Here is a 13,699-nt window from a genome sequence, read left to right on the forward strand (position 1 = left end):
TGAGCACCAAAGACCTTTTTGCGAACCCCCCAACTGCTTCTTCCTGTCCAGATAAAATTTTAGAGCTCTAACTGGGCAAAGGGATCTTTCTGCCTCTCTGCCCACCAAACTAGAAAGTCCTTGACCTCGAAGCTCCTGGGCCAGGGATTCGAAGGGTTTTCGTTTTTGGCAAGAAAGAGAGACTGGAATGAACAAATTGCAGAGTCTCCTTTGAAGCCAACTCGTGATTCAAGGGCGTGCAACTCACTGACTCTTTTTGCCGTTGCAAGAGACATCAGAAACAAACACTTTCTAGTGATATTACGAAATGAAGCAGTGTGTGGTGGTTCGAATTCTTCGGAGGATAGAAATTTAAGAACACATCTAAGTTCCAGCTTGGAACCTTAGGTTCAAGTGACTTTGATGTTTCGAAGGAACGAATGAGGTCGTGCAATCCTTATCATTCGTTAGATCTAATCCCTTGTTTCTAAAGACTGCTGACAGCATACTCCTGTACCCCTTAATAGTCGGTACAGAGAGATGCGACTTTTCTCTAAGAAACAGAAGGAAATCCGCAATTTCGGTCACAGAGGTACTGGAAGAGGACAGCTTCTTCGACCTGCACCAGCTTCTGAAAACTTCCCACTTCGATTGGTACACTCGCCTAGTAGATGATCTGCGGGCTCTAGCAATTGCGCTTGCTGCCTGGCGAGAAAACTCTCGCTCTGACAAGTCTTTCGATAGTCGAAAGGCAGTCAGAGCAAGAGCGGGTAGATTTTGATGGTAACCTCTCGAATGTGGGGTTGTTTGAGCAGATCTATTCTGTTTGGAAGAGATCTGGGGAAGTCCACTGTCCACTCCATCACCTCTGTGAACCAAATTTGAGCTGGCCAATACGGAGCAATCAGAGTCATTTTGGTTCCTTCGGATGCCACGAATTTTCTGACTACTTCCCCCAGTATCTTGAACGGGGGGAAAAGCGTAAACATCTATCCCTGACCAGTCCAGGAGGAAGGCGTCTGTTGCATAAGCCCTGGGGATCTTCCACTAGGGCACAAAATGTGTGTATCCTTTTGGAGAGGAATGTGGCGAAAAGATCTATTTGAGGCTTCCCCCAAAGGAGCCAAAGGCTCTGACAGACTTCTGAGTGGAGTGTCCATTCTGTGGGAAGGACCTGGAACCTCCTGCTCAGTCTGTCCGCTCTCACATTCCTCTCCCCTTGGACAAACCTCGTTAGAAGAACTACCTTCCTTTGGTTCGCCCAAATCAACAGATCTCTTGCCAGCTCGTACAGAGCGAAAGAGTGAGTCCCTCCTTGTTTCTTGACATAAGCCAGAGCGGTCGTATTGTCTGAGTTTATCTGTACGACCTTGCCTCTGACTATATGTTCGAAGCTCTTTAGCGCAAGGTGAATTGCTAAAAGCTCCTTGCAATTTATGTGCCATGACACCTGTTCTGCCGACCAGGTGCCTGACACTTTTTCTTTTTCTTTGGATCCCAATGTTGCACCCCAGCCCGACTCCGACGCGTCTGAGAACAATGTCAGGCTTTGGGTTCCGTACTTGCAGGGACACTCCTTTGGTTTTCTTTTAAGGGAATCAACCACCACTTTAAATGATTTTTTTATTTCCTCCGAGATTGGAAACGTGTCCGAGAGCTGTCCTGTCTTCCAACTCCAACTTCTTCTCAGGAAGAACTGAAGCGGACGAAGATGTAGTCTTCCTAGGAGAAAGAAACTGTTCGAGCGAGGAAAGGGTCCCCAGAAGGCTCAGCCATTCCCTCGCTGAAGTGCGCTCTTTCCCTAAGAAGTTCGATACTGTGGCACAGCCTTTCTTTATTCTCTCTTGAGAGGGAAAAACTCGAAAACCCCGAGAATCCATCTGAATCCCCAGATAAACCACGTTCTGGCTGGGGATCATCTGAGACTTCTCGAGGTTCACGATCAATCCCAATGATTTTGTCAATTCCAGTGTTGTTGACAGGTCCTCCAACACTGCTTTTGAGACCTGGCTCTGATGAGCCCAGTCGTCCAGGTACAGGGAGACGTTTATCCCTTTCAAATGTAAATGTCTTGATACATTTTTCATCACGTCCGTGAAGACTTGAGGAGCCGTGGAAAGGCCGAAACACAGGGCCCTGAACTGATAGATTCTTCCCTCGAACATAAATCGAAGGTACTTCCTCGACCGAATGGTGGATCGGATGTGGAAATATGCGTCCTGAAGGTCTAGGGACGCCATCCAATCTCCTTGCCGCAGTGCTGCAAGGACTGAAGCAGACGTTTCCATGCTGAACTTCTGTTGTTTTACGAATTTGTTCAGCGCACTTACATCCAGTACCGGTCTCCATCCCCCCGAGGCTTTTGCTACAAGAAACAAGCGATTGTAAAACCCCGGGGAGCTGCAATCCAGCACGAGCTCTATTGCTCTTTTGTCCCACATCTGTTCCACCATCTGACGAAGAGTATCCATCAGAACAGGGTCCCTGTATCTGGCGGACAATTCCCTCGGTGATGTTGTCAAGGGAGGAATGTCCTTTGGGAATGGGAGATAAAACCCTTCTTGATGATGACATCGTCCAAGGAATCGATCCTATGTCTTCCCAGGCTTTCGCAAAGAAATGTAACCTGGCTCCTACAGGTGTCTGGAGGACAGAATTCTCACTTTCCCTTTCTTAAAGGGACGGAAGGAAGACCTGCCCCTTTTCTCGGTTGACTTCCTTCTGGCGATAGATCTAGCTGGAAGGCCTCCTCGAAAGGGCTGCTGCTGAGCTGGGGACCGAGCCACTTTCTTTTCCTCACTGGCCACATGCCTATTTTTCCTTGAGGATTGTCTAAGGAGATCCTGGGTGGCCTTTTCAGTCAGCGAATGAGCAATATCCTTCACCAACTGCGAGGGAAAAAGATGTTCTGAGAGAGGCGCAAACAATAAGGTGGATCTTTGCGAAGGAGAGACGGCCTTCGTGAGGAAAGCACTGTGAACCGCCCTCTTCTTTAAAACTCCTGCACAAAGAGGGAGCATACTTCAGCCGATCCATCCTGAACAGCCTTATCAATGCATGTGAGGATGCTATTTAGGGTTTCTGGGTCCAGTTGTTCCTTTTCATGAGACTTCTTGGCAAGAACCCCAAGGGACCAATCTAAGAAGTTAAAAACTTCTAAAGTGTGAAAAAGCCCTTTGAGGAGGTGGTCCGTTTCCAAAAGCCCCCATGTTACTTTTGCTGCATTCAAGGCGTGTCTTCTCGATGAGTCTACTAAACTCGAGAAGTCTGACTCAGCTGAACGGACAGAGACAATCCCATATTTTCTCCCGTTTCGTACCAAATGCCTCTCCTCCCTGTAAGTTTAGCGGGAGGCATACAAAGGACCGTCCTTCTAACTCCTTCTTCTTCTTGAACCAGGAGTCAAGAGATTGAAGCGCCCTCCTCATAGATATAGCAGGCTTCATTTTTAGGAAAGAGGAAGACTTGTGTGTTTTCGTGCTCGAGAACAGAGAGCGTGGAGAAGGAGGAGTGGCTGGCGTTAAAGAGTCTCCATATTCTTCCAAGAGAAGGGACGAAAGAACTTTGTAATTAGAAAATCCTTCCTTCATTTCATCCTCCGAGGCATCTTCTGGGTTCATAGGCTCGGAAGGAGAAGGCTCCCTTCTTTCTTCTGTTTCTTCCCTTACTCTCTTCCTTTCTGAAGAAGCACTCCTAATTGAAGAGGGGCTAAGAGTTACTCTCTCTTTGCTAAAAGATTGACGCTTGGATGACTCCTGTCGGATGTCAGGCTCTTCATGCAGGGAATGCGCCTGGTGTACAGCAGGAGTATCTCGCCTGGAAGGAGTAACGTGTTTGGAATACTCCTGGCGCTTGGCAGCGCAGCGCGCCTCGAATACTCCTGGCTTCTGGTAGGCGCATCTTGTTCCGAATACTCCTGGCGCCTGGGAGGAGTATTAAGTTCAGAATACTCCTGGCGCCTGGGAGGAGTATAAGGTTCGGAATACTCCTGGCGCCTGGGAGGAGTATTAAGTTCAGAATACTCCTGGCGCCTGGGAGGAGTATCGAGGTCCGAAGACTCCTGGCGCCTGGCAGGAGTACATCGCTCCAAATACTCCTGATCCTTGGAATGCGTATGGTGTTTAGTAGGAGTATTGATCAAGGTAGGCGCTTTCCGTTTAACAAGCGCTCTACTCCTAAACAGGATCTTCTTCTTCAGTTAACTCTTGGCGCTTGGTTGAAGATCTTGAACGTTGTACTGCATACTCTGGCTCTTTGCGCCTACTCGGAGCCTGGCTCCTGGCTGGAGCCGCACTCTTGACAGGAGTAACTTCCTTTCTTACTTCTCTCCTGTCTAACGCATCGCTCCCCCAGAGATGGCCGCTTGTGCGACAACTCCCCTGTAGGGTTCGTCGCGTCCGACAGGAGATCGGTATTTAGATCTTTTAATAGGAAGCCTATCATCCTTCTTATGAGTAGGCTCCTTATATAGAGCTCCTACCAACGAGGCTAATTGTTCTTGCATATTCATTAAAAATTTTTCCTGGGTTGAGGAATCTTTCGAATCAGGAGAGGGAGATCTGGAAGGCGCTCCAGGATCTCCTCCAGACCCAGAGTCTGAATGTATTCTAGCCTTCTTTATTACCGAAGGCGCTCCTTCTTCAGAGAAGCGCTCGGGACTAGAATTGAGTTCATGTTCTTTCATACTCCTCTTCAGCGGACGGGAAAGTTTCGACTCCTTCCATCCTCTTCTCGGAGAGGGCGAACTAGAAGACGAAAAGCACTGACGAAGGACGCTTTTCCTATAGCGGTCCTTGGCAGTTTGTGATATGATAGATTCTGCCGAAGGGACGCCTGATCGTTGGGGATTCTCCACAACCCCCGTACGGCTTTCGACTTTCCTTCTCCTCCGGGCCAGGGAGCTTGGAAGAGGTCTAGGCCTGGGAGCGTCGCAGAGACGACCAGACGCCCCCTCCACTACTACTGGGGACACTAATATCACTAGCGAAACCACATTCACTTTCCTTACCTTCCAATGCTGCCATTTTTTCCTGCATTTTCTGAAGGGAAGCTCTGAGTTCCGCTATTTCCGAAGCAGAACTAGAGGGATTAGCAATTTGTGAACGGGCTGAAACAGAATGGGCATGATTATCAGAGGAAGAAGAATACAGAACTAGACAGTAAATCATGAGATGTAGACATTCTGCGGGTTTTGTAAGCCGCCTTCCTCTCTCTATCTTTCTCTAACTTCTTCAAGTAAGAAGTTAGATTCTTCCACTCTTGTGCACTCAATTTCTCACACTCGTTACACGTATTCTCAATCGAGCATTCAACCATTCTACAACCACTACAAGTAGTATGAGGATCTACCGAAGCTTTCGGAATCCTCACCTTACAGCCCTCATTCACACACACTCTGAAACTAACACTAGAGTCAGACATATTCACGAATTCCAAAAACCAAGTCCAAAAAACAGTCCACGATAGCGAATGCCAAACAACGATCCAAGTACGTCACCAAATATCAGCGAGAGATGATCAAAAGCGTTGCGAAAAAAGAATTCTAGTCAGGAGGAAGTAACAACAATGTTGATACCACCGGCGACAGAGAGAATCTGATTAGAAAACGGGAATAGTTCCTAGTCCTGCCACCCAGAGCAGGGCGGTAGATCACCTGACCTACCTGTAGCGAGTGCCGCGAAATTTGAATTTCTGTCGGGGATGACGGAGTCGATAGCTATGTATATATCTGACAGGTAAGTTGAATGTATGAAACACAATGATAACATAATACCGCTATAAAAATTCGTGTTCACTAGGTATGGCAGACCACGTGAGACCCGAAATGAGGAGATACAAAGGGGCACGCTGTAATGGCGGCTTGGGGCCGAAGCCGCATGGGGCGACGACTCAGAAAAACCTAAATAATTCGGTTAAAAAGGCCAAAGGCATTCCCTAAATACTAGTGTCAACCATAATAGCCGTGCTTAACTTGGATGCAGAAGCAGATTGACGATCCATGGTGAAATAGAATTCCAAAAAGCGAGAAACACAACACAGCAAAAGAAAACGCGTGTGCAGCGTAGTAGTGCTATCAAAGGAATGATGTCACAGGCGCTAGCTACACGGTAGCAGGTAGTGAGCCGTAGGTCGGCTCCCCTATTCTTGAGGTTTTTTGATGTAGGAGAGACTAATTGGAGAAGCACCCGTGGTAGTGGTTTCACTCGCTCCAGAAACCATACCGACGCCTTTTAATAAAGGTGAGTGAGCCAGAATATTCTGGCATTTCCAATTTAGCGGTTCTCTGGTATTATAACAATATTTTACCTTAGAAATAGTGGTAAAGGAACCTATTTCACGGAGCAACACGGCCAAGCCCAGAAATCGAAATATTGTGCTAGAGACTTCTAATTTGTTGCAAAATAAAGGTAAATGATTGAATATTACTAAAATGTAATAGTTTTAGCTTACAATTGCGTTTTTCTAGCATTTCGGTCGAGTCAAAGTTGACCGAAGATTGAAATTTTGGCACTTATCGTTTATATAAAAATATTTCAAAACTGATAAAAGCTATAACCATGAGTTTTTTTTTGTTGTATTCTACATGAAATTGCGCACATTTTCATATATAAAACTCTATGTAACGGCTAATATAAAATGGTGCAAAAATTATGTCAGTGATGAAATAATTTCAGAGATGTGTCGCTGATGCTTTTTAGTGCGAGAAGAAAGAAATTCGCTCTTGCGCGCCTGGGTAACAATTGTAAACAAAACAACAACTTGAGCCGTGGACTCCCAGCATCCCCCAAGGCACGTGATTAAAGTTTTCTCCTTGTAGGCCTATAACTATTTTTCCGCAAATTTTTAAAAAAACTTTATCGTCGACGTTTCGTACGTCGGTTTGGCACCCGACAGAATTTTTGTCGACGTTTAATACGTCCAATCGGCGTTAAAGGGTTCATGGAAGCATCCGAGAACAGGAGTAAATCCAGATGGAGTAAATGTAGAGGGACTCCTACTACTACAAGATACTGGTTGTCCAACCACCATCATAGGTTTCTTCTCACCTCTTCTGAAAGAGGTACCTGTTGCTGAGGGGAATCTCCTGCCAGGACCAGAACGCCTTCAGTCTCGACTGCAGAGAGTGAACGTGGAGTTGACCAACAGGGACCAGCTTCTTGAGAGATGACAAGATTCTGAGAACCTGCCACTGGAGAGCTGGCTGTTTGGACTGTGCACGGATAGTGTGTGCCACAGACCTGAACTTTTGCAACCTCTGTTCCGACGGAAAAACCCTCGATGCTGCCGTATCTATAGTCGTACCCAGGTAAAGGATCCTCTGGCTGGGAAGCAGATTGGACTTCTCCAGGTTTACTACAATGCCTAGGCTCTGACAAAACTGGAGAAGACAGTCCCTGTCCCAAACCAACTTCTCTCTGGAATTTTTAAGACCAGCCAATCGTCAGGGTATCTCAAATGAACCCACGATGAAACTAAGGTAAACCTCTGGCTCTGGCAATGGTGAACGACGACGTGAAGTAGAGGGCCGAGAAGGATCCTTCTCCAAGGCCTGTGGAGAAACTTCCCTTGGAAGCTGGACGTCACACCTTCCACTAACAGGACTAAGCCCTCAACGACGAAAGTTCCAGTGCAAGAGGGCTCAGGCACATGGTTATGTGATGAATCACATACACAGCCTTGAGCTGAACCACACACACGATCGTGTGATTAATTATGTACATGGCCGTGTGATGAATCATGCACATGGCTTCGAGATGTGCTGCGACATGAAGAACGACACACAAGGGAATGCCCTGGAGAAGGAGATTGGCCACAATGAGAATAAACAAATCCCCCAACTCTGGAAGGTGAACGACGCAAGTGGAAACTCCTTGGAGAATGAGAACCAGGAAGCCTAGGCTTCTTGGACACAGGAGAAAGGCTGGCCTTCCCATCACACAGGCAAAGAAGCCTTACTAGGCTTAGCAACTTGTATACGGACCCTAACTGTCTCACGTCTGCAACTGTCATCAGCCTCACAACCGTCACTATGAACACGTTCATTGGGAGGCAAAAAAGGAGAAGCAACATCTCTGGGAGGGGAGCCTTATCATTCTTGCGGCAAACTCGAACAGGCTGGGGAGACAAAGAATCATCTTGAAGACCTTGAGCTGAGTGAAGGCCATCATGATCTGGAACATGTCCATGTATGTGCAGGGAGGAGGCATATCTGTCCTGGGAAGACGGTAAAATACCCCTCTAACTCTCGGAGGATGAAGCAACAAAGTCCTGAATCCACCAACGTCTGACCCGAGAATGAGGGGTAGGAGGAGGAAAAGCAATGGAGAAGGGGAAAGAGCTCTCTGCCTACGATACTTCTTGCTTGAAAATACAGGATACCTTTTGCAAAAACACAGTCCAGCCTATCAACCATCTCTTGAAGGAACATCTCCGATGGGTCTGCAGCCAGCTGCGATGACATCATAGACGAAGCTGGAAATGACGTCACGGCAACTGACGGTGGGAGAAAGGATGCTGGGAGTGATGTCAAAACATTCAGAATGGCGGCTCGAGTCGATGGCCTCACTGGCGTTGAAATAAGTGGCAACCTGGTAAGAATCATTGGTGTCGATGGTGTCCCGCTAGGCAGCAGCACACAAGAGCCAAAGTAGAGGAGATTCGGAGGATGGGGGACTGCTAGTGGGATCGGAGGAGGATGGCGAGCAGATATGAAATGCGACAACAGGCCATCCAAGGAGGGAGAACCCCACAGGCCTTGGGTACCCAAACAGCCACCATCTTGTGCAATTCTGTATCTGAAACAGAGGAAGATGATGGATTCGCCTCCTCTCTCCCAGGAGGGAGATTACCTCCAACGAGAAAGGGGCCAACATTATACACAAAATCACAAAATCATCCTATGCAACTCCCAATACTTCCAAAGATGGAACAATGGAAGAAAAGGACTGACATCAGGGCATCAAATGTAGCAGAAGGAAAAATTCTGGAAGAAGGGTCAGATGCCAAATTGTCCACTCGGGGAGGCGAGAAACCTTCTCAAGGACAAATAGATACCCTTCAGTGCTTCCTCTTCTTGTAGAAAGCCTTCCCCTGCGACACAGACCAGGAACGACATTCCGGGCAAGGGTTAGTGATAGTACAAAAATTGGAATGGCACTTACTGCAAGTGGTATGGGGGTCAGTAATGGAAGACACCAAAGACTTTGAACATGGAAATCCTAGAACACCCAGACACATTCGTTAATGGGGCCTAGAACTCTTGGAGGAATCCATGATAAAAGACAAGCAGGCAAACACACATTCACTGAGAGCAAAGAATAAATAAATCATGAGCTAACAAACAAACCGGCTTGGGAAGGAGAGCACAAAAGCGAGAACCACTCTCCTAGGAGGTCAAAGAAAGACTAATGCATCATGAGGCTCCAAACCTGGTCGGTGACCAGCTTCCACCTCATAAATGCAAGAGTTGCCAGATGCCACAGATTCCTTGCTGTACAATCTTTGTTTTTTTAACTGGTTTCCAGATAACCTAGATTATCCTATTTTTAAGACCGAAGGTTTGTCCCGCATATGAACAATATTCTTTCTGATGACTAATATAATGTAAACTGTAATATGTGATGATTAAGTAAATTTTTATAATAAAATTTATTAGTATTTGGATACTTATCTACCATCAAAGATAGCTTACATCTCCTTGCCTATTAGTGTGGCTATCTAAACTATCTTTAATAGTAGGGAAGATTCATCCTGAACATTATAACTTGTATATCATGGCAATAATTATCTAGTGAATTCCTTGAGAATGCTGTGTACTCTATTACTATCATGTAATTTCAAAGGACCAAGGCATCACATTCCTAGACATCTGAAGGCCCAGGAAAATAATCTTTATTATTAAACTAAAGGTTAAAAATTTTAGCATGTAAGTTCAAGGAATTGGAAAGTTAGAGGGGATGAGACAAAAAAGATAGATGAAAAGTACAAGACTCCATAGGCTGTATTCTACAAGAATGTGTAAAAGTATGTATGCGTCCTTTGTGGGATTCTGTATCCTTTATTAGCTGGCACTATAACTCTTACCATTTTAAATTTTCATCCTTTTCACTACTGGTGGCATTTGCTGCCAGCAAAATCCTACTGAATGTCAAGCCTGAAAACAACCTCCAACATCTGCTTTGTTATTTATTGATATGGCAGTCGAAGAACCCATTATTGTCAAGACTCTACCATAAGAAAAAAAATAACTCTGGTTTACTGTACTTACTTCTGATTCTTCTAAAAGGGAGCCACCATATACTGATGCAGGTTTCACATCTATAACCAGGGGTTTGTTTGGGTCATACTTGTCATTCCCATTTCTATCTGATTCTGGAATAGAGGAGCTGGAGGAACTACGACGAGGTAATAACGGTAAATTGTACATAGGCCCGGCTACAGGGGGCTCGCCAGATCCATAAAGGTCTGGAAAACGTTGAGCATCTAACCTATCGTTGCTACCCCTGAAAAGTAAAAAAAATAAAAAAATAAAATGTAAATACCTAAAATTGCAATTACAAGATTAAAGTTAAGACCTAGCACTGGATACAACTGACAATGTAAAGAATAACCTCAACTTTCTCAAAAATCTGATATAAACTGCTCATATATCTACATATGTAAAAACAGTGGTACCTCGAGATACGAATGGCTCAACTTACGAAAAACTCGAGATACAAAAGCTGACACGAAAAATTTTACTGCTCTACATACGAAAAGTTTTCAAGATACGAAAGGTTTCTGAAAGTCCGAGATTCGCCCAATAACAATTTTGAAACTCGCGCCGCACGCCGCCATCTTAGTTCTAGTAGACTCGTCACCATCCTCCAGCTCTCCCATTGGTTCCTGATGCTAGCCAAGCCATGAGATCCTTCTCTCCTATTGGACAGCATCCCTCCCATCATGCATCTTATACGTACGTACATGGTGGCGTCCCTACCCCGGCCCCCTCGTACCAGAATCTTTATCGTACGCATGTGGCATTCGTTCGGTCCAACGATTTCGTTTAGTAACGTAAATTCGTTAGTGATTTCGTTGTGCTACTTTATCGTGTTGTGAGAACCTAATTAGTATACGTACTACATACGTAACTTAATTACGTACAGTACATATAGTCATGGGTCCCAAGAAAGTTGCTGAAGTTCACAGAAAGAAGAGAATGCTTTCTATGGAGACAAAGATGGAGATAATAAAAAAGTATGAAGCTGGCTTGCGGTTGAGTGTGATCGCTAAGGAATACGGCCGAAATCCGTCGACGATAGGCACCATCCTTAAGCAGAAGGAAGCCATCAAAGCAGCTACACCTTCCAAGGGCGTGACTATTTTGTCCAACAAGAGGAGCCATGTGCATAATGAAATGGAAAGGCTGCTTCTTGTATGGATCGAGGACATAGAAATCGATGGCGATACGATAACCGAAACGGCAATCTGCCAGAAGGCCAGCGCTATTTTCGGCAATTGATTGCCCAAGCCGAAGATGACGGCGGAAGAGGGGACATCAACGGCAACCCCAGAGTTCAAGGCTTCTCATGGGTGGTTCGAAAAATTCCGTAAACGGACTGGCATCCATTCGGTGGTGAAGAAATTGAAATTACGTAAAGTATAAAAAAGTAAAAAGAAATGTAAAATTAAAAAAAAGACAAAATAAATTTTATTTTAAGTTTTTTGTAAAGTTAAGTGTTACAGTTTTGTTAATGTATTTTGTAAAGTTTAGTTTGTTTTTCTGACATTTTTTTATGTGTTTCGTAAAGTTAAGTGTACATATCTGCCGTTTGTCCTCCTCCTCTGCCGCCACTTTTGGAGATAGCCTCACTCGAAAGGTAAGCTTCCACATTTTACGTTACAGAAATAATATTTCTTGTACACTAATATACACTTTATTTACAGGTTTTGCATTTTTACTCTTAATTTAGGTATTGAAAAGTCCAAATTATTGTAGTATTTCATTGTTTATAGGTCAATTTAGCTTTATTATGAAATTTACTGGGGTGTTTTTGGAGGGCTTGGAACGGATTAGCCATTTTACATGTAAAATGTGGTCCAAGATACGATAAACTCATGATACGAAAGGCGCCTCGGAACGGATTAATTTCGTATCTCGAGGTACTACTGTAGTATAAAAATCTATCTAACAAGCAAAATACCCAAGTAAATGAATAAATCAAAACTAGTACATACCTACACACTTATAGATGAAGAAATACAGAGCAAAATTTTGTAAAAGAAATAAACAAAGGATAAAATATGAAGTTCCCAACCCATATTAGAGAGTTGGGTAGCCAACCTAGTCATTACATATAGGAAGCTACATTTAAAGCAAAATCTGTACACATTCATCAGTTTAAGGGCGCCGGCCGGCTAATGCCATTTTTAAAGGACAGGACTTTGACATCCATACCACTTAATAAGGTGACTTGGGACATCTCCAAAACGCATATGATTTTTGCCTCTGACCATCGGTTTTGATGCACCGCTGTGATTTATCCCGAAAATAATAATGATATTGTTATGATACAATAAAGTTTCATACATACTTACCTGGCAGATATATACATAGCTATCGACTCCGTCGTCCCCGACAGAAATTCAAATTTCGCGGCACTCGCTACAGGTAGGTCAGGTGATCTACCGCCCTGCTCTGGGTAGCAGGACTAGGAACTATTCCCGTTTTCTAATCAGTTCTCTCTTCCACCTGTCTCCTGCGGGGAGGCTGGGTGGGTCTTCAATTGTATATATCTGCCAGGTAAGTATGTATGAAAACTTTAGTTGTATCATAACAATATCATTTCATACATTCAACTTACCTGTCAGATATATACATAGCTGATTGACACCCTTTGGTGGAGGGCAAGAGACAGCTAACTAACTGACTAGACAGGTAAACAACATATGTTGTAGGTATAAATAAACCTTAGTTCCTACTACCTTATTAGATGGAAGACTTCGTGGCTACTGCCCAGGAGTCTGCTTCATCTCAAGAGCCTTAGCGAGATAGTGATCTGTGGCCAAGAGTTCTTGCTGGTCTGTCGATGGGGTCTTATCCACTTACTCGGCAGAGCCTAACTGGCGTTTGTCAAGGGGTGCTAATCCGCTTATATGACAACACGCCTTCTTTAAGGAGCACACAACCGATCCCGATCACCCGATCCTAACCCGTGTTAGAATTCTAAGATTGCTAAGAGTCATCCCCAAAACTCTTATGCAAACAAACAACCACAAACGCGAAACTCATACATACAAAAATAAAAATTTTGTACCCCTCTAATAGTCAGCTGTCACCTCGATTTCCTAATGAAGCGAAGTGAAGGCCGCCAGTGCGACATCTGACACTCCCATGCACAGGAAACACGAGAACACATCCGACAAGAGGGTTACGTACACATATTTAAGGATCGGTGCTCTCTCCTTTACCCAGAACCGTCTGTGCTGACACAAACGGACCTAAAGAAAAACATTTCTCATACGTTACTCGCACATCTTTTAAATAATGAGATGCAAATACTGAGTTGCATCTCCAATAGGTTGCGTCCAAAATATTTTTAAGTGACATATTTCTCTGGAACGCAATTGATGTCGCGATTGCCCTTACCTCATGAGCTCTTACTCTCAATAGATTAAAAGAGTCATCTGGGCAGTTCTTATGAGCCTCGGTAATTACACTTCTAACAAAGAAGGCCAAAGC

The 13,699-nt window shown here is 44.6% G+C and overlaps 1 protein-coding gene across 7 annotated transcripts in view; it reads right to left on the bottom strand.

Annotated features, from left to right (window-relative positions):
- LOC135195033 (uncharacterized) overlaps window positions 1-13,699 on the bottom strand; it is a 311,947-nt gene that overhangs the window by 187,080 nt on the left and 111,168 nt on the right. For all 7 annotated transcript variants that reach the window (XM_064221352.1, XM_064221349.1, XM_064221348.1 and 4 more), the window contains one exon: window positions 10,247-10,481. In XM_064221352.1, the coding sequence (XP_064077422.1) occupies window positions 10,247-10,481 (235 nt within the window). The remainder of the gene's footprint in view (window positions 1-10,246; window positions 10,482-13,699) is intronic.

Source organism: Macrobrachium nipponense, chromosome 15, assembly GCF_015104395.2.
Source record: "Macrobrachium nipponense isolate FS-2020 chromosome 15, ASM1510439v2, whole genome shotgun sequence".
Taxonomy (NCBI): Eukaryota; Metazoa; Arthropoda; class Malacostraca; order Decapoda; family Palaemonidae; genus Macrobrachium; species Macrobrachium nipponense.